Raw genomic sequence first — 22,688 nt, forward strand, 5'->3', positions numbered from 1 at the left:
GTTTGAAATACGCGTTAGTGACAGGGTTGCAAGAAATCATGATTTTTATCACAAAAATTGATGAACAGATTTCTTTATTTAAATCCACTCATTTGATGTTTATAATTTTTCACCCACTTTGTCAATTGTTTGTGTATTGAATTGCACATAAGAATGTTGATGAACCTACTTGTCAGTATTAGTGAGTTACATGCTTTAATTTGACAAATTCTTATATAGAATCTTGCATTCAATTGCCATATAAAGTTATTATGTGTAAACTGCATGTAAGTTAGTGGAGTAGAGCTACTGGCAGTTTCACATGAAGTACACATGAAAGCCAAAAACATAAAAAGGCACTATGAAATATTTAAGCACATTCTTCTTCAGGGTGATTAACGACTTATGCGTGTAAATACCAGATTGCTGGCTTTACCACTACCTAACTGATTTCTTATTTTTGAATGAATGAAACCCTAGGTGGAGAATACTCTTTGAATGCTTGCGCTTGAGCTGATTGTAGTAGAGTTTGATGTCATTTATTAAACAGAGTAGTGAGGGAAAAACTACCAGTTACAGTTGCTACCTCACAATTAATCCTGCTTTGAGGTTTGCTAAGTAAACTCACAAGTGCTAACTTCACAGGTCCTTCTGTAGCATTATACAACACACGCAGTCAACTATCTTCATCACACCTGCTGATCCATGACAGAAGAGTGTTTAGCCATTTGCTACACTTATGCCCAAACAAGATTGTTTGTCAAGCAACACCGAAATAAAAGTTAAGAAAAAATCGAAAAAGATCATGATTTAGATCATGATTTATATTAATTGATTTTTCCGTGCCAACTTTACTTGCAAAAATGCTGAAAAATACATTCTGTGGAGATTTCAAACTATGTTTGGAAGTGGCAAGACCTGGTGATATATAACAACAGCTACAAGAATATAACATAAGTAATAATACTAGTAATAATAATGATATTCATATACTATTAGTAAATTATTACATGGTAGGGCTGTGAAACAGTGAATTAGCACAAGACTACTGTTAGAGGGGTATTAATATGGTTACAGTAGTAGTTAGAAGTGTTATGCAAACCTAAATCATGCAGCTGTAAAGGGCATGCTAATAGTACAATTATTAATAGTACTACAAATAATAAGGGAAGCATAGAAAAAACCACTTACTAGTAGTATGATTCAGTACTAGGAATATTGGGTAAAAGTTGCAATAAGGTGCATCTAGTGAAGGTGAGTACGGGTAGTACACAACAGTGGTAGTACACAACAGTGGTAGTACACAACAGTGGCAGTACGCGACAGTGGTAGTACGCGACAGTGGTAGTATGCGACAGTGATAGTACGCGACAGTGATAAAACGCGACAGTGGTAGTACGCGACAGTGGTAGTGCACGGCAGTGGTAGTGCACGACAGTGGTAGTGCGCGACAGTGGTAGTACGCGACAGTGGTAGAACCCGACAGTGGTAGTACGCGACAGTGATAGTCCGCGACAGTGGTAGTACGCGACAGTGGTAGTACGCAACAGTGGTAGTACGCAACGGCAGTAGTACGCAACAGCGGTAGTACAAGACAGTGGTAGTACGCAACAGTGGTAGTACACGGCAGTGGTAGTACACAACAGTAGTAGTACACGACAGTGGTAGTTACTATGAGTGCTTACATAGACATAGTTAAGTAGCAAGCCAATCTCATCTCCCTAAACAAACCTCGGTTATTAAAAACAGGTGGTACTCCAAACTGAGATGAATTATCTAAGTGTACTCCAGTCAACGTGTCGGCTTCTGAAGAAGTCAATGAGTTGTTGGCGAGTACTGAGGAAGCAGAATTATTGACTTGTATAGATCTGGTCATACGCCCCTGGGTAGAGGAACTCCTCATTCTGCTTCTCTCTCTCCTATAGAATACCAATATAATAGCTATCATATATGTTTAGGTTAGTCGCCTGGAATCATGGGACTTACAACATCAACATAAATCCTCTTCCACAATGTCGGCTGGTAACACACACGCGCATGCACCCACACCCCCACACACACGCACCCACACCCCCCCCACACACACACACACACACACCTACATACCCCCACCCACCCACGTACGAACTGTTCAGCACACATACAAATGTATGATCGGTTTATCAACAAGTTACAAACTGTCATTCCTAGAAATCTTAGAACCAAGGAGAAATAAGTGGAATACACTTCAACCCTATAAAAAAGTGTTATACTCATCAGCAAGTTTTGTACCACTTCTGTGATAGAATAGCAGTACACTGTTTAGAACTAAAACTATAATATACCAACATCATTATGCAAAGCAAATATCTCACTAGATTTATATGCAAAAAGAAAGCAAAATGCTGCAACAATAGATCAAATAAAACTCTCTAACGTTGGAGTATTAATGCAAAAAGAATGTTTAGAGTTATGTGATTTTACATCTATGACAAATATATCAGCAATAAACTTTTTTTGAAAATGATTTAATGTTGTTGAGGAGTCCTGGTGTACTGGCTACAACAGAGCAGCAATTAAACAAGATCCATGGATCAGCAAGGAAGTGGATTTATGTTATAAAAAGCTTTATTCTTAAGTAGCAAAAGCTAGCTTTCGCATCTCTGATGGTCAGTTGATTGGCTCCACTATAGTGCAGCCATATTGGATATTATGAGGGAATATTTCTTTCATAGGTTCAAGACGATGCTAACTTCAAGAAGACGCTAGATGCATGACTACCACAAATATGCCATGGCAACAATATTCTTGTCATTGGATAGTACGCTAGAAAGATTGCGCCATATATGGAAATTAAAACATTACCAATTTGCCTATTCTTGTGTACAACAAATAAAATGGGTGACAGATAATATTAATTTGCAACTAACATTATAACAAACGCTTTTAAGTACCAATGTAACTATTGCTATAACCAACAATATAAATAGCTCTATACTGTACATTGTAACTACTGTTATAATTACCATCATAACTAGTGTTATAACTTGAATATTTTGGAATAAAATAATTTTACGATTGTTCAAGCTAGCCAAGCGCTAACCTGCTGCTGGGCACAGAACAGCTCCTCTGTTCAGACAGACTGCGAGGTCGCAGATGAGAATGAGATTTAGAACAACTGTACAAGCTGCTAGCGGATGATGTTCTTTTTCTCCTTGTCCTGTATAGATATTTAATGAAATGGCAACAGAATGTATGACAGACACGCATGAACATCACTTTAAAAAATTGTACACAAAAAATTTTCACTTATACACTAGCATTTCTAGGGTTACCCAAATAAAACATGTATGAACAAGGAATTAGGTCTTTCAAATAAAATGCAATTGTATCAATGCAATGAATCCATAGATATATATACCTAGATTGGCCAATAGGGAAAAAGCCTGTCAGACTTAAGTAGCATGACGTAACGTCATTGTATTGTACCTCACGCTTGACTGCACTGCTGGTAACAATGAAGCTTATGAGGAGAATTTGACAAAATCACATTTATTTTCACATAAAAACCTTCTTGGATACATAATCCAGTAAACTAAAGCAATTCTGTGATAATATCTGATAACCGCCTTAGATTAAAACTATAAAAGTTATGAATTGTTGCGAACAAATCATGAGCCATCAGGGCTTTATTTGCCACCCTCTCCTATCCCCATTCTCTCTTTTTCCCTTCTCCAAAGAAGTGAGAAGGGGAAAAGAGAGAAGGGAAAAAAGAGGGGGGGGGGGCAAATAGCCCACCCACTCAAAGATCCAGACCCTGGCTAGGTGAATAGACTAATATCATGTTGAACTAAACATGACGAAATATGATGAGCCTGTGAAGTTTTGATCTGATCAGGGAAATGGAACCAACGGCTTTCTTAGCTAAAGCTGGAACGAGACCAAGGAACGCAGGGTCGGACCAGACTCGGGGTCAGCAATGAGGGCCAAGATCGGGTCGGACCGGGTCAGCGCGATTTTTTATTCATTTAAGGTTAAGAAATAGTTCTATTACAGCCTAATGTTGTTACATCAATAAACTGAGATAGAAGAAACCCTTATCACACCAATCATTATATTTTGTGGCTTGGTTTATAGATGCAATCTACAATTTATGGCTAGACATTGGTGGATCAATGCTATTCAATGGGTGATAGATTAATGGCATGATTTGGCTAGTGTTTTTATTACAGATTTTATTTTCAACTGCTATTATAATCAACAAGAGATTAGTTAAGAAATGCTTTGCAAATATAGAAATAGATAACCCAGCATAGTGGAAAACAAAAATCCATCACTTCCCTAAAACTTCTGGTATTAGTGAAAGAAACTAAAAATAAAATAAATTTGCTTGATTGAATGTTCTTAGACGCGCTTTTAAATTCCTCAGGATGCCCTCGTTGTAAATGCCTCAATAGTATTGAGGTGGATCGTTCTTTGTAGCTTAAAGGTTGACTTGCAACAAAATTCACATTACAGTTATTTGGTATCAAAATATTCACCATGTTTTACTCTGTTGTGTTGTAGGTGCCAAATACGTGGAAAGATGATTACAAGCATTTAAAAGCTCAAAAACGAAAAGCCGCCGTAGATTGGAATCTCTTTATTTCGATGACGTAGACATTACAGTTTGGTTATCGCCTTGTCACGTGATGTTCTCACGTGAATTGAAAAGCCAATAAAAAGCTAAATATAAAACTTATCGTAGCACTAGTTTATGACAAACACTTCGGGTTTTACCGAATACCCCGTATCAAATATAGATGCTCGCTACTTTACAGTTTTGTTTCGGCATTATTCAATCGTCAAGTTGTCATCTGATCGCGTGACCCAATAATTCGAAAATAATTTTTGCAGCATTTTTCGATTATCACAGGTGACCAACAGGCTCGTCATGATTATCAGACAATGATATGTACTCCTTTTGAGCTAAGGTTAAAAAGTTTAACGATTTTGTACGGTAAGTTATAAGATATCCGTGCTAAAAGTGACAGCATTACAATGACGATAAAACAGACGCGTAAGAACAATAGACATGGTTTTATTGAATGCGTGAAGTATATTTGTAAAAATATTTTGACGAATGAGGTTGCATGAAAGTGTAAACAGAAACCAGTGTAAACGTTTGGGAAAGCGAATCCAAACTACGGTTGTCTCGTGTGGCTGCAATTAACTGTTCGTTTTTTAACTTTTAAGAGCTTGTAATCACATTTCCACATATTTGGCACCTACAACACAACAGAGTAAGACATGGTGAATCTTTTGATACCAAATAACTGTAATGTGAATTTTATTGCAAGTCAACCTTTAAATAATAGCATGATGTTGAACCTCAGCAACTTCTCCATGGTAGCACTTAGTGCTACCATGGAGAGGTTGCTAGCCTAAGTGCTACCATGAAGCTAGCCTGGGAAAGTTTTTCACCAATCCAGCCCTACTAAGCAACACTCTCGTCGCTTTCTCACTGTTGTTGCAAACCTCAATAACCACAGGCGAAGACAAAGTCAAGCCATCACGATTCTTAACTGTGATTAGGGAATTTGTTGCTTGGTTTACATCATAGTTGGTAACATCTACGATGCTAGTGATACAATCATTACATTTCAGCTTTGGTGACCTAGCCAGCTGTAAAATAATCATTCTGTCTCATTTTTCACTAAGGACATACTTGCATACTCATCATATTTAGTCATGTTTAGTTCAGCATGATATTAGTCTATTTACCTAGCCAGGGTCTGGCTCTTTGAGTGGGTGGACTATTTGCCCCCCATTTCCTTTCTCCCTTCTCTCTTTTCCACTTCTCACTTCTTCTTTGGAGAAGAGGAAAGGAGAGAATAGGGATAGGAGAGGGTGGCAAATAAAGCCCTGATGGCTCATGATTTGTGTGCAACAATTCATACCTTTTATAGTTTTAATCTAAGGCGGTTATCAGATATTATCACATAATTGCTTTAGTTTACTGGATTATGTATCCAAAAATGTTTTTATGTGAAAATAAATGTGATTTTGTCTAATTCTCCTCATAAGCTTCATTGTTACCAGCAGTGCAGTCAAGCGTGAGGTACAATACAATGACGTTACGTCGTGCTATTTAAGTCTGACAAGGCAACCGATAGGAATAGCTATTATTGGCTAATTTAGGTTTATATATCTATGAATGAATCACAAAGAAACAAATATGTTTAGTTTTTTCATTTTCATGACATGCAGTTTGATATATTAGTGACTACTTTACCCAAATGCCAATTAATTTATGTAAATTATCGAACAGGCTGTTTACCTTTAGCATAAGTAATATCACTTGGTTCAAAATCATAGAAGTATTTTACTCTTTGATTTTGAACCAAAAGAAAAATCAAAAAGAAAAATTGATTTTTTCTTTGATTTTTCAAAGAAAAAATCGATTTTATCTTTGAAAATCTATTGCAAGGTTTTCTCAGAATGGTAAATGCCGGGAAAAATACAGTTTAAACTGTTCACCTTAAATACCCCAAGATAAATCAGGACAAATATCAAAAGAAGAAATAGAGCAAAAAATTCAAACCACCATCTCTTGCTATCTCTCTCTGGTCTGACTAAACTACTTCCACTAAAACTGAAAGCACTGAAAGCACTTTAAGAAGCTAACAGTTAGCCTTGCACAGGTCCACTAGCCATAGTAATGATAGTCCAAAATTTTTCAGGTTGAGTCAAGCCTCAACATATGTCAGTCAAACATGAGTGAAACAAGACACAATATATGACAGTCAAGCAAGAGTGAGAGAAGACACAATATACAAGTCAAGCAAGAGTGAGAGAAGACACAATATAATTAATATATGACAGTCAAGCAAGAGTGAGAGAAGACCCAATATATAAGTCAAGCAAGAGTGAGAGAAGACACAATATATGACAGTCAAGCATGAGTGAGAGAAGACACAATATATGATAGTCAAGCAAGAGTGTGAGAAGACACAATACATGACGGTCAAGCAAGAGTGAGAGAAGACACAATATATGAGTCAAGCATGAGTGAGAGAAGACACAGTATATGACAGTCAAGCAAGAGTGAGAGAAGACACAATATATGAGTCAAGCATGAGTAAGAGAAGACACAATATATGACAGTCAAGCAAGAGTGAGAGAAGACACAATATATGACAGTCAAGCATGAGTGAGAGAAGACTCAATATATGACAGTCAAGCAAGAGTGAGAGAAGACACAATATATGAGTCAAGCATGAGTGAGAGAAGACACAATATATGACAGTCAAGCAAGAGTGAGAGAAGACACAATATATAAGTCAAGCAAGAGTGAGAGAAGACACAATATATGAGGCAAGCAAGAGTGAGAGAAGACACAATATATAAGTCAAGCAAGAGTGAGAGAAGACACAATATATGACAGTCAAGCATGAGTGAGAGAAGACACAATATATGACAGTCAAGCAAGAGTGTGAGAAGACACAATATATAAGTCAAGCAGGAGTGAGAAAAGACACAATATATGAGACAAGCATGAGTGAGAGAAGACACAATATATGACAGTCAAGCAAGAGTGAGAGAAGACACAATATATGATTGTCAAGCAAGAGTGAGAGAAGACACAATATATGACAGTCAAGCATGAGTGAGAGAAGACACAATATATGAGTCAAGCATGAGTGAAACAAGACACAATATATGACAATCAAACAAGCCTGAGAGAACACACAATTGCGAGCAAATGGTGACACAGACTTTGTCCTCTTCCCAAAACCTTTACAGCCAACTTGTAGGTTTGTAGTAAAATAATGAAATAACCATTTATAGGCATTACACTTTGAAGTTATTGTTTGTTGTTAGCAAAATGTACTACTAAAGGATTATCACTTTATTGCAAATCATGGCTAGATATCCTGTGAACATTAAATTGTAGACGTCTTCTTTTGAGTAAAAATCTTTTTAACCAATATTGGAATTGAGTAAAATCCTTTAACAAAATAAAGGCTAATTGTAACAATAAATCCAATTGTTGTTATTAAGGTTGATGGGAAGAGCTAAGCTTTCATGTATAGTATGAGTGTAGGTATTTTGGTTATTCCAAGTTGTGAGACTTGAGTTAATTGGTGTGATAGAACTGAAAAAAGTTCATCAAATGGTTGATTGTTTACAGTTTAACTTCATAAAAGGTTGATGAACCACGAAAATCCATATTTTGAAAATTTTAAAATTTGCCATGGTTTTTCTTATAGAAGTACAGTTTACTATTTTGCTACAGTATTTAGGGGTAAATACCACTTTTACCCTAGGATAAATTCAATAATTTCCGGACAAACCCAACCCTTAAATCAAATAATTTGTATTTATTTGCACCTATTCATTTTGGTATCAACAAAGAACATTCAATCAGTAATAATGTAAAACATTCTGTTTCAGAAAGGCAAGTTTACTTGCCAGTCAGAAAACCACTTACCTAAACACCTCAAAAGTCAAGTCGAATCTCAAATTGGGTCCAAAAAAAGCTGATGCAAACTTACTGAGACAGTGGTGTTTGGAAAGGCGTTGAAGAAGATACTTTAGAAGCAACATTGGTTTTATCAGACGATATGAGCTTGTTGGTTTGTCTGAATTTTTTGCACTGAATGGTTGTTCCATCTTTTTTAGGCGACGATAGTGATTTTCTCTTTTTGACCCCATCTGTAAAACATGATTCAACTATAAAACAATTAGATGCACAAAGTCATACCGCTCGTTTAATGACATTTTAGCTTAGATAAATCTCAGCTACACTGCTATAATAAATTTAGACTGGTTATGAACGGGATGAAACTTCCAATGTGTACAGCGACATAGGACTAGTACATACCTATAATACCTGGTCCGTTATCCAAAACCTCGTTCAATATGCGAGCACATCTATCTAAATCATGATGCGCTCTTCCTACGGAACCTTCATTTGTAGAGCCTGAATATAATGAGTAGTCCCTGCAAATGTTGAATACAAGAGACAAATTTAGAAAAGAAATTAGAGCAGCGGTAAAAACAACACAAATACACATTTGTGTAAACTAACTTTCAGAGAGTACTCGTTACCTTTCGGCGTATGGAAATGACATCCGAAAATTTATTATAAAATATGTATTCAAGATGCCTCTCTATATAGTTTAAAATTTCCCCAAACACTGCTCCAGGTCAAGGTTACAATCATTTCGTAGACTAAACCACTGAGATAACACGATATTCCATAGACACGTATACTCGGTGAATTAATTTTGGTCCGTAATAACGTTGGTAGACTATGTTTCAATTGTAGGTGATTGTATGAAGCGTTCTATTTTCCATAAAAATACGCAAAAATTATTGGAGAGAGTTTTTAGAACGTAATAAGAAAAAGATAGGGGGGGGGGGGGAGGGGGGGGAGATTGGAAGAAAGCTTGTTTCACGTGCAACTTGTTTCAGCACAGTGTCCTATAGAGAAAGTTACGCCACCAACGGAGCCTATACAAACCTTTGGAAAGTTCCAAACAAACATCGGCCACGCCTACTTTTATATAGAGTTACAATGGACTGCTCTTACTTGTCTTTGTTTATCAGTTAATAAAACTACTTTGAGTAAGCTTATAGCACTATCAAGTATACCAAAAAAAAGCTCAGGTTTTGCTCTAACTCACATAGCAGTTGTAAAAGTGACAACTCCATATTTACAGGTTTTCTACTACTTCATATTGAATAATTCCTATTATCTGCACTAGAATGTCTTAGCTAAATTGTGTTTACTTGCAATTTCACAACTTTGGGTAGCCAAACAAACAGTTTAATGTATTCACAATAATAATTATATTTTTAATACCATCACTTGCCAATTTATTTGTTCATAAAAATTATAAACAGGCTTGTTTAATATTGGCTGTGAATAATAGTCTACAATTATCCTTAGCTTTCTTACTAATCAGTTCAACATTAAATTAATAGTAATATCTAAATCTATACAATTGCAAACACTAAAAACAACGTGAATCTTACCTGCCCACTTTAACAATCCATGCATTCCTTCTTTCAGGATCTTTTGGGAATTGAAAAACCTGTAGGCCTAACTTTGATTTGCCTGAGCAACCCACAGCCCAACCATTAACCATTATGATGAATATGCTGTTTAAATCACAATTAAATTTAAAATTATAAAAAATAAAGGGAAAAAGTGTTGACGCAAAGATCGAAATAACTCCACGCTGTCTGATAAACGGAATTTTGCTTTTAGCCTAGTGTTAAATTTAACTAACCACAGATAAGATGCTTGTGTGATACATGAAGAAAATCAGAAAATTCTGACGATCTTTGCGGCATATAAAAAGGCTAAGAAAATGGTGATTTCGACTGTGTATAAGTCGTATTTCTGGTTCAATACCTTAATTTTCAACAGAACTTTATATAGCAAAGCGAGTTTGTTTGGATCTCTTGAAAATGACGTAACTCCAGTTCGCGTAACTCTCCCTATATGACACTGTTTCAGCATGCTTAAAACAGCATGCTCTACAAACGATGTGTCTTGCTAATACATACGTACATATATGCACTGTAAATTAATGTGGTAACCAATTCCCATTGACCCGTAGATGTTTAATTTTGATTAGCAAGACTGACGAAATAACATTGGCGATGATAAGCAATCGATAAAGCATCAATTTTCAGCCAGAATGAGTAACACTTGTGAATAAAATTAAGTTGCTGTACTCAGGTACGATAAATCTTGAGAACAAAAACTACATCTGAAAATTAGACTTGATAAATCAATAAATACAATGGAAACCCTGTAATACGATCATGATATGCCATTTGGCCGTGGCTGGTAAATAGCAACATACATTGACGAGGCATTACACTACTGCGAATAAGTAAATATTCATGTAAGGCCTATATATCTTGTTAGCGCATTGCGCGATACATTGTATTTTGTAGTATTGTATAGCAGAGCCATCGGGTGTAATGGCTTGCTATACACTCAATGGCTCTGTTGTGTAGTATTACTGTATTAAGGTTGCTTGATACAGTAATACTATACTGATATTGATCGTGTAGCTCATATCAAATTCCAAGACATATAAATACTCACAAATGTTGTCTTCACACTTCTATATTTTAGCCGAAAATACACAAAAAGTTTCAATACATTAATATAAAACAAATAAAATAGTGTCTAAAATGATTCTGACTTGGCTATCTCTAGGTCATTTGGTGTACAATAAGATAGAGTTGATTAGTTGAAAGAGACAGATAATAGCAAAATATAGTCTATTAGTTTCAGATAAATAATGTTTGCTTGTTCTTTTGATCGCTATGTTGTAAAGTTAACAATTAATTGAAAATATGGAAGGTTTCTACATATGATTGAAATAGCGTAAATATTCTAGGGAATGCATCCTTAGAACACTTTTAAATTAAGTCTAGAGTAGTCGGAAGACATAGAGACAGCAAAATAAAACGAACTGGTAAACGTGTTTGTCACTATAAGAACTAAGCAAAGAGTAAAATGAGAGTAAAAAAGTCAATTACTCTCAGTTGAGAAGAATAAACAGCAAAACTTCTAATTAGCAGTATTTCAGAGGCTTGTCAATAAGGAACAACAGTCTTTACAAGCCTGTCGGAACTATTGGGAGTTTCAAGATTTACAGCATGGTTCTCTCTGCACAGAGTTTGATATATTTAACCTTCTTCTCGAGATCTTCCAAGCCAAGAAGATGAAGAATTCTCACTAACTCATTTGGAGTGGCAACTGAAGCGCTTTTGCTTCTCCTAAAATATAAGCTTTTGTTGCAAGAGCTTTCAAAAAGAGACATTAATGTATCAACAATATTTATAACTGCAATACACTCAAAAGTAAAAAAGTGTCTGAGTGCAGACACTCCTGTGTCCTGACAAATTATGTATGTATCAAACGTTACTCTACATGCCTAGAATTTCAGCTACACAATGAGAGAATTTATACCTAGTTGTTGTAATAAAGTAGTGGTGGTTGCCTTAATGGTAGAGTTGTTATGTCATGCATAGCGCCGTCGATATTAGTTTAAAAACCAAATCTGTGAATAACTGTTATTTCACTACAACCTCTGTGATGTCAACAAAAGTGAAAGCAGCGGTGCTTCCTCCTTCAGTGCTGCCTTTAATGTGTATTAAATATCCGCAATGAGACATGCATAACTAAATAAAATTGAAAATGTTTCCTTGAGAATGAGAGGCCTGAATGTAATCTTCCTTTTACAACAATTCATTGTGATGGAGGTCAGAATTCACTGGTACAAGCTCAGCGCACATGAAATATGCAAACTAAGGTTAGCCATGAGTTTACATGGCTTGATGTATAGTGTTGGTATGACTATCCTGTATGACTATACTGTTGAGTCATGACTGTCATCGGGATATGCTTGCATAAACTGACTGCAGACATTGACTCTTGGCAGCAAGAACACCCAAACACTTACCAGAGTTTCATCGTAGCTGCAGCACGAGCTTGTAACATTGCTTTTCCTTTAAAGTCCACTTCCATAATGTAGACCTCATCATGGTCAAATCTAAACTTTCGCCAAAGCATTCTCAGATCATCCTTGTCAATGTTGTCTGCTACGACTTTGCACATGTTGTTGAGAAGAATTTCTAGAAGTAGTCATCAATTTTATACACAAGCATGAAAGTATTTACTTTTCATATTTAAGTAAAAGTCAATGTGGCTCAAAATCCTTAAATATAGAGATATGTTGGAATCAGTCAATTTCGAAAACCAGTCATGCTGAGTAGTCAGACAACTTTAAAACATAAACACGATGATTCAGTAAAAATCATTTACGGAAGGTCTGCGTGAAGAGAGTGCTCATTGCCAGAAATCCTCTCTTCAAATAATTGTAACCAATCATTGTTTGAAGCATAAAGCAGAAATTGACACGGTTCCTTAGAGCATCCCCCAAGAGATCATCACAGAGTGTAGGATGAACAGTTTCATACGTATATGATCCACCGTATACTATCTATTATTAGTTATTATACAACCACCAACAGTAACTGTAAGTCTCAGGAACATCCTTGATTATTCTTTAGATATGCCTACTAAATGCATCCACTAGTTACGAAAGCATATTTCTATACCTGTATTACAATAATACACTAGATCTCACCTTGTCTGCTAGTATGAGTTTTGAGAAATAGACCTATTGGCTGCAGAATGCCACCAATACACACATCGGATGGAGGAGTTTTTAGAGGATTGTTGTCCAGTCTGAAGTCGATGAGAGACGTCATCTCATCAATACCTAGCGGAAGTTTTTCGAGTCTGTTATTGTGCAGATGGAGAACCTGATGGCATAAACAGGCTATAGATCAACATACTCCATGGTGGTACAATTATATAGTGAGTAATAGATATGCCATAATGTATTAAGAGTAGCGGGCAATCCGATATAGGGTAATGATTCAAGGGAATACAGATGTGGACAACAGGTAGGATATACATGGTAGTTCATAGTGAGAGGAGTATGCAAAAGCATGGTATATAGACAGAACATAGTTGGTATCGAACGTTGTAAGATACGAACACTCTATACTTATAGAGAAAATTTAGTAGTAGATTTACAGTACAGAACACAGTAACATTTGGTATGTAGAGAGTGCAACACCATATAGAGTAAGTAGAATGTGCTTGCTAACCAAACACATACCGTAAATCCCGGCGTACTAGTCGACCCAGCGTACAAGTCGAGGTCTAAAGTTTGGTTTAAAATTCCTGGTTTTGACATATAGGTCCTAATTGCGGTATAAGTCGACTCTTTCTATGGCTCAATTCGCTTGGTCGCTAATAGTTCAGTCAGCATCTGTGGCGGGTGATGCTTAGCTGAGGAAATGGCATTCAAAAGTGTCATCAGCATAAATGCGCATGTTTTTAGTGCCATCGGCAATATTTACAACGATTAACAAAAGAACAAGAGATGACAGTTCTAGTGAAGGCACAAAAAACAATACATGTCTTCATTATTGCATTGGCCGACCTTGCCAATAGAATGAAACTGCCATCGTTGATAATATGTACGCTTTTAATAGAAATGTCATGACGCAAAACAGATTTTTGTCAGGAGTTATGATTCATGTACAGAACAAACAATAAATGAAGGATAGCGGATGTGTCAAATGGATTACTGAGATGTGAGCAAATACTATGAAAAAGCATTGAATTGTCTTTGTGTTTAATCCATCTCATGTAGAGTAGGGTTACTAATAATTTTATGAATAAATCTCTGTATGTCATATCATGTAATTTCGATTAGAGATAGATTTTTGAAATTGAATTTCGCTACAATTGTAAAAAACGGATTTCTAAACTTCAAATTTGGTGCCAAACTTTCAGCTTACATGCTGGAATTTACAGTAACTAAAGAAACCATGTTAGCTGATAGTCTGAAATCAATATTACATTGATAAATCTCTGAAACCTTTACTATAATAAGAGTCGTGTCCTGCTGAAGCCACGGTTAGAGGTAGTAAAAACATATTGCATGATATGGGATTTGAACCCACAACTGACACCATCACCCTCAGCACCACACCACTTGCATAAATCATTTACTTTGTACCTTGCAAAATGTTAGAATTATTGTGCACATACTTATTCTCAATGCTTTATTGGCACTCCTGACGATCTCTCACAGAACACTGGACTGCTAGGGTACTTGTTAGTGATAATATAAAAAGGTGCTAATAGATTCTAAGGACACATATACAATATATATATGTACACATATATATGTACATATACAACAACAACACATAGGTACTGACATATTTTCAACTACCTGCAGATCATGCAGCGTACAAAGCTCACTAGGCAGCTCCTCGATGTAGTTATCATTGAGGTAAAGAGCTCTCACATTTGGCATGTTTGCTATGTTAGGAGGAAGCCCTGTCAAGGCATTGTGACTCATGTACAGCTGGGACACAGACAGTTGTTCAAGTTCTTCCTCTGGAAGGGAAGTTATTCTCTTGCCATCTTGTTGTGTTATGTAGAGAACATCGAGGAATGGAATTTGGCATACCTGAGAATGAACAATTCAACCTGGTCTTATAGCAGGGCTTCCCAAATGATTAGGGGTGCAAGAATCAATTGTGAAGACCGGTTGTCCAACACCCACGAAACGAGCATTGAAAACTTTTCTTTCATTTGCAACAACAAGACTATGTGAATATGGCTTTTTATCCCTTCTATACATCAATAATAAATATAATAGCGCCATAAGCTCTAAAAATAATCTATGCATTTCACTCACCCGCAAGGAATCGTGTTTCGATCAGATAATAGCAGAAAAGAGATGAGAAAAAAATCAAAAAATGAGTTGTTTTTTATATGTTGCTGCAGTAGTAAAACATTAGACTCTCCGTCGAATAACTTTCACACAAAATAATGTTTTATATATCCCAAATATCTCTGCGTTTTATTATGTTTTGAACCCTTTCTGTTTCATTCTAAACAAGGAGGTACGAGATTACCCTTGTTAGTCATAGGGGGTTCAACGGTGAAAACGACTAAGGAATGACTAAGGCAGCGCTTTCTTAGAGCAAAGTTGTGCCCAACTACTGGTGATGAGGTAATCATAAGACCATCAAGAAGATACCACTAGGAGAGTAAACCATTTGGGTGACAGCTGTTGAGACTTAAACTGTACAAACCAGCTCTATAAGGACACGAGCCATGGCAGAGTAAATGCTGCAATAACTTATGTCTACTGATGAAAAGTATTCCTTATAGACTAATGTTTTAGCCACTGACCACCAGCCAGAGCTACAAATTTTTTAGTCACAAGAAAACAATTTTTAAAATCCTTTCGGTAGAGACCTTCTTTAACATGACAATGGTCTTGGAACAAAACAAAATTGTACCACGCTGACAAAGCTTGTGAAAATGAGATGCTGTCATTTTACAATGAAAAACTGCGACTAATATTTACTTTCTAAGAATTTTGTTATCGGTAGGATGATGAGACCTCACAATTTTTTATTGCCACGGATGTGATTGAGAGCTGTCACTGAACAACAAGGTCACTAAACCTGCCTCACCTATGTAAATGTATGTCTAACAGTTCCTCTATGTCTCATGACTCACCTACATGTGTGTCTCACAGTTCACCTATGTCTAATGACTCACCTACATGTATGTCTCACAGTTCACCTATGTCTCATGACTCACCTACATGTGTGTCTCACAGTTCACCTATGTCTCATGACTCACCTACATGTATGTCTCACAGTTCACCTATGTCTAATGACTCACCTACATGTATGTCTCACAGTTCACCTATGTCTCATGACTCACCTACATGTATGTCTAACAGTTCACCTATGTCTCATGACTCACCTACATGTATGTCTCACAGTTCACCTATGTCTCATGACTCACCTACATGTGTGTCTCACAGTTCACCTATGTCTAATGACTTACCTACATGTATGTCTCACAGTTCACCTATGTCTCATGACTCACCTACATGTATATCTCACAGTTCACCTATGTCTAATGACTCACGTACATGTATGTCTAACAGTTCACCTATGTCTAATGACTCATCTACGTCTTACATTTTGATGTAGAATGTGCTAAAGACTGCTTTTGTTATATATCACGATTACATTGTTTGACCTCTCACTTATATCAAACAAAAATGTAATTTAAAAGCTGTTGATTATCGGAGGTCAACAAGCAATGTGCCAAATTTCTGCTCTTGTGACCTGTTCTATGAAGAAACAAGAATCAGTTACACCAGAAAGGTATTAAAATTTTTGTGTGATACTCTTTAAGTTGTTCACGTGAATCCTGGTGTATTTTTGATCACACTGATTTTACTTTTTGTGATGGCAAACCTCTCATTGTAATCATTCCTCTCATTGTAATCACAACATTCACAGAAAACTTACACAACACAGAAACTGGTACAAATACTTTGTGCATTGTTTCGATAGCTCTGATCAGTTGTATGTAAACTAAATTTAATAGGAAAGCTTTGTGGTTTCTGATTGCATCTGGTACTTACGGAGTAGGGAAACTCCTCAAACTGGTTGTCATTGAGGTTCAGGACTTTGAGCTTTTCAAGAAGTCTAACGTCACCAGTGACTGTTGACAGGTTGTTCGAAGATAGATCTACTTCTTCTAGCTTTGTGAGGTTACACATAGCGAGAGGGAAGCTAGAGAGGTCATTGTGATGCCCTTGAAACTCGCTGCAAGTTAAAAACAAATATCAGTCCCAAAAAAGCTGACTAATATTGAAAAACTAGAAATCTACTGGAAGAGGAAAAACTTTAGCAACCCTGTAAGTTAGTGAGACCTAGTAGCTAGAGATATACCATGTATACCATGCAGAAAGCTTTTTAATAACGATTCCTGAAATATTTTTGTATAGAATCAAGTCGTCAGTTCACCTGAAGATAAGTAAAACAACATCTTAAAATTCACATCATTTAGAAACATGTATATGTAGAGTTTTGTAAATAGAATCAAACCAGCACAAATAGAGAGGCTAGAGAAAGCACATATAATAGCTGTTTTTAATTTTTCTTCCTAAGATAATCCTTGCCAGCTAGTTTTATTCTCACATCATGTTTGTTAAGTCGGCCGTATCTTCTGGCAGGTAGGAGATCTCATTGTGAGATATATCCAATGATGACAGAGCCTTCATCTGGCAGACTGTTGGTGGTAGAGCTTCCAGTTCATTCTAGAACATCAGGCCATGTACAGAATTAAAGGGAATTCAGCTAAGACCTGCGTAGCTCGAGTAATAGATTATAGTCTATGATAGGCTAACTTTCCAGATAGTCTGAGAAGAGAAGCTTGATTCACGGTGTAACCAACACAAATCTGGGCAAACTAACAGCAAGTTCATATTCACTACCATGAAACTCTGCCATCATGATTTACATTGCTCTAAAGAAATAAAAAGCTTCACCAAGTCAAGCATTTGCATCTGTATCACCCCTGCCCATGTTCACACACTGGGTTGTCAGTTTTGCACATGAGCGTTCATCAATGTAAGCATGCAATTTCTTCGGTAGAATATATTGCAGATTTACATTTTTGCTCACTGTTTGCTGTCCAAATATGTAAAAACATATACAACCAGTTTTAGAACTAGCATTATTAGAGCAATGCATAAAACTTTCAAGAATGACCTTGACCTATTTGAAAAATGGCTTATGCTTACAATAAATTATTTTTCATTGACAAATATTTGTATTTCATTATTTTACAATCATCAGTTTTAAGTGCATAGGTTGAATAGGATATCCTGCTCTGCAAAATGGTGACATCAAATATTACATATATATTAGCCAGCGCTAGCATAAAGGATTAGAGGTTTCACATAATGTTTAAAGATAACAACGCTTACCAAGAAGGAAGAAAGGTCATTTCAAGGTCACATATTTTCAGTCAATGTCCTGCATTGTAATACGTACTCACCTCTGATAAGTTGAGAGTGTGGAGCTTTTGCAATCCAATAAACTCTGGACCAACGTGCTTCACTTTGTTACCCTGCATGCTCAGTGACTTCAAGTTGACCTGCAGGGTTATACAGTCAGGTATATTCGCGAATGCGTTGTAGCTCAGGTCCAGTTCTCTCAGCTTCCCTGAGAAACAATTCACAAAAGCATTGTAGAAGTTCGTCAACCTATTTTTATTCTCGTCGCAAAATGGCTGCCGGCTGTTGAGAGTGTACAAGTGAAAAGGTTAAAAGTTTGTCAAAGATTTTGTTTGCTCCCTTCTCACACAATGCATTGATTTGAAAATCTATCTGACTGACAAATTCTCACAAGGTTTTGTCCCATTTTCAACTAAACTTAGCGTAGTTTTTGCTTCAAATATGTGTATGCTACATTTTTTTCTCTTCAATAATTTCGAAATGCTATGTTTGAATAATCTACAATTCAGCTTTAATAATTTTATATTGACTTACTTATGTTTACCATCTCGACGGGAAGCTGGCAGAGGTTGTTGTGGGATAAACTTAAAACTTCCAAGTTGGTACAGAGCCCCAGTTCATCGGGCAAAACTGCCAGTCTATTGCTTGAGAGATACAGCTCCTCAAGATCATAGAGCTTACCTACAGTAACACTCTCGTCTTTGTATTGAAGTTACTGAGAGTAACCAGATGAAAAGTACAACTTTTGATGCCTTAAACTTTGGAAAAAATATTGGAGCAATCGGTGGTTCAGGGCATTTGACTTGTGAACAACTGGTAAGAAATCAGACGATAAATTGCTTTTTGCAAAAGCAGCAGTGCAAATTAGTCAGTACTATTAGAAGCAATCACTCCACTACATCTATAAAGCTCAGTGTTTGTTGGTCTGTCGTTCATATGTCCAGTTATATCAATAAAATTTTAGGAATGAAAAACCCATTTCCCGAGGGAATTAGAGCCTCCAATTCTGCAGACAAGCATGCTATTCATTAAACTATGCGTCGAACTGGTCATGCTATGGAATAGTTGTACGCATCACACTTATTACATCCGCCAATCTCTAATGTCGATTGGTTAAGACGGCAAGCTTCAGTTAGCATGCTTAAAGATCTCGATTGCTTGAAAGATCACGATGCAATATTTTTTATCTTATTATAGTAAAGATTTAGACTAGCCTAAGTTACTCAAATTTGTTGGGTAAAGAAACTAGACCAATTAAAAATAAATTGTTTTTGCAAAAACTTTCTTATTCCTTTTTGCAACGCCAGGTATTCATCTAGTGTTTACTATAATCTTTACTATTATGAGAGGCATGGTAGCCAAAGGCATGGGTGAAAGTTAAAAAAAATTGCATCAAACAAATTTTGAACTCACGTCTTTTGACACAATTTCCCAACACTCAAACAACTGTGCCAATATCAACCGCCTACTACAACTTCAGAAAAATTGCGAAGATGTTGATTCTCTGTGCTTTATCGGCACACATGACAATCTCTCATGGCAAAGCAGACTGTCAAAGTACTAGTATGTTCAAAATCTTAAACTATGTTTAGTTATTTTGATATGTTCCATAAAGTGCATTTTACAATGCAGAGGTATATTTGTATGACAAACCAACTAGGTTTTATGCAAGCTTTTGTTCAAAAAGCTTTGTATGCAAGTTTTAGCTCAAAAATATTGCAAGCATTAACATCTATGTCCCTGAAATATTGATACAGCAACCGGCTGTAATTTTAGAAAAAAATCAAATATTTTATTTGTACTTACCAAACAGCAAGTATTTCTTTTATTATAAAGACTATACAAGCTAAGTTACAAGCAACCATTTTAGTCATAAACTGACAATAACATGTAAACTAACAAGCCGACACCATGGTGGTGATTTAAAGAACATGGTACTAATAATAGATAAGATGAAATGTTCACAGAATTGTGAAAGAGAAATCAGGTTGATGTAATATCTCAACGCACCAAAACCTTATATCTTCACTCGATAAGATTTATAGATAATAGAGGTGAGTCACTATTCAGGGGTTACTTCTAATGAAATCTATAAAATACACTTTGTGGCATTACTTCCCGAAGAACTCTAGTGAAATCTGTGACAGCGCTGACCTAGAATTGTCTATGATTTGTCTACAATACACTATAAGCTGCACTATTCCATTGGAATGCAAACTAGCTGCTATAGTTTGCATTGCATATTATTATAACCTTTGAAAATAACCTTCAGTGATGCACTGAACTAGTCATATCCTTGTCTACATGCACCAAACAGCAAATAATTTCTCACTGAAAACTAGCAGTGAAACTAAAGACCAGAAATTGATTGATTAGCAAGGTTAAGTTCTCTCCAACACTATAACTAGATTAGTCTAATACTGTGCAGATATTCATCTGAGCTGTCGTGATTAAATACACAATTTCAAAATTAAATAGAACAATTTAAAAATCTTGTCCATTTTAAGCTTGAATAACGATTTTTAAAAATTACCATATGGTATACATTAGAGCAACTTACTGATACTTGGTGAGATGAACGAAAAGTTGTTGCCAGCTAATGAGAGAGTCACCAATGCATCCAAACTCCATAGTTGCTCAGGAAGACTTTTCAGCAAATTGTCTTGAAGGTTCAGTAAACAAAGGTTCTCCAAATTGCAAATTTCAGGTTGAACCGCCTCGAGCGAGTTTCCAGCAAATGAAAGCTTTTTGAGTTGAACCAAGCTAAAGATTTCAATAGGAATGAATTTGAAAGAATTGTCTTCGAGTTGCAGGACTTGAAGGTGTATCAGATTGATGAACGATTTAGGAAAGTTGCTAAGATTGTTGCCAGAGGCTCCCAGCTTAACTAAAGATTCCAACTTGCAGATGCCTGAGGGCAAACAGTTGAGTTTGTTGCGTTCAAGTCCAAGCTGCAAAAGTTTTTGACAGAAAGAAATTTCATCTGATATTTCACTTATCAGGTTGTCGTTCAAGCCCAACATTTGAAGATTCACCAGAGATCCCACTGCATCACCAACTGTTTGAATGGCATTACCATTCAAGTAAAGTTGTTGCAAGCTTGCACCTAGCTCTGAAATGCCAGAAGGAAACACATCCAGCCTGTTTCCACTCAAATCCAAAACTGTCAGTTTCCGTAAGGTGAACACTTTCGGATTCACTGCTGAGATTTTATTGTTTGCCAAAATCAAGTGGTGCAAATTTTGCAAATATTCAATTTCACCAGGAATGCTTGATATATCGTTGCCAGCAACCATGAGCTGTGTCAAATTAAGTTTATTAAATGTTTCGGAAGGTATTTGTGTGATAGGCTTTTGTTTTTCAAGGTGGGTATGAAAGATCTTGCGTGAGTGATGATCCAAAAGTGAGCGAGTTCCACTGCAAGCTTTTGCAAAACCACTATGAGAAGGCTTAGTTGAGAGGGCACCAGGCTCAATGTGTGCTGCAACTTCGACAATGCTCGTTGTCATCTTGTGTTGCCCTTAAAATAAAAAATACACATAAATTCTAAAACAAAGTTGTTAATACAACAAATCCTACATTGCACTGTTCATATTTTTTACAAATTATGATTGAATTTTTTACGTAAATTGCAACTTACTTAAAAGTCCCTTTATTAGCTCTAAATGTGATAGACTTCGAACAAGTTACTTGCATATGTAATTGAATAGCTATTCTAATGTTATTCCATGCGTGATTAGTACCTACGCTTATGCACGCCACTAATTAGCTATGTGTCCTTAAACATTAAAAAGCGTTTGTTATTTCAATGCATTGGCAAAGCAATGCGTTAAAGTTTACTTTAATCATCAAATGAAAAGTAGTTTTCTTTCCTCTTGATTATCTAATACATCGAAATTCGTTGTTGTCCAGGATATATCGTTCGTAACTATAGATCAGTTACCGTTTCTAGGAAATGCAGAGTTCTTTGCGCGAAGAGGTACACCTCCCCATCTCTCGAAAGTTTCAAAAGCTTTGAGACTAAGAACCATTTTGAGAAAACCACCGTCTCGATCATCATTTCATATAAATTACTATGATGCATAGAGTTATCTCCCCCTAAAGTGATAACTACCCGAGTGTTTCCGGTGCCAACAAGGAGCGTTTAGGCCACGCCTCTTTTTTGTGCTAGTCTGTGGTAGTGATTGACTAGATAATAACATCAGCCATGGGAAGGGTTAAACAAGGATCATGAATTTCCAGTTGAGATAGTAATTAATGCTCATATTAAAGAAAAGATGATTATAGTTT

General features: G+C 36.3%; 2 protein-coding genes across 2 annotated transcripts in view; both read right to left on the minus strand.

The window, feature by feature from the left end:
• The window catches only part of LOC137394107 (uncharacterized), a 56,687-nt gene extending 46,593 nt beyond the window's left edge, over positions 1–10,094 (minus strand). The window contains exons 1-5 of the mRNA XM_068080825.1: positions 9,982–10,094; positions 8,825–8,943; positions 8,496–8,655; positions 3,062–3,178; positions 1,711–1,898 (exon numbers count right to left, since the gene is read on the minus strand). Coding sequence (XP_067936926.1) covers positions 1,711–1,898; positions 3,062–3,178; positions 8,496–8,655; positions 8,825–8,943; positions 9,982–10,094 — 697 coding nt within the window. The remainder of the gene's footprint in view (positions 1–1,710; positions 1,899–3,061; positions 3,179–8,495; positions 8,656–8,824; positions 8,944–9,981) is intronic.
• Positions 10,095–11,156: 1,062 nt separating this feature from the next.
• Positions 11,157–21,907, minus strand: LOC137394108 (leucine-rich repeat and death domain-containing protein 1-like). The gene is made up of 9 exons (XM_068080827.1): positions 20,959–21,907; positions 18,933–19,079; positions 18,440–18,606; positions 17,578–17,696; positions 17,019–17,202; positions 14,790–15,029; positions 13,122–13,299; positions 12,435–12,606; positions 11,157–11,748 (listed from the first exon to the last, which is right to left on the minus strand). The coding sequence occupies exons 1-9, from the start codon at positions 21,905–21,907 to the stop codon at positions 11,622–11,624; spliced, it is 2,283 nt and encodes a 760-aa protein (XP_067936928.1). The 3' UTR covers positions 11,157–11,621.
• Between the last annotated feature and the right edge of the window lie 781 nt (positions 21,908–22,688).

Source organism: Watersipora subatra, chromosome 4 (assembly GCF_963576615.1).
Source record: "Watersipora subatra chromosome 4, tzWatSuba1.1, whole genome shotgun sequence".
NCBI lineage: Eukaryota > Metazoa > Bryozoa > Gymnolaemata > Cheilostomatida > Watersiporidae > Watersipora > Watersipora subatra.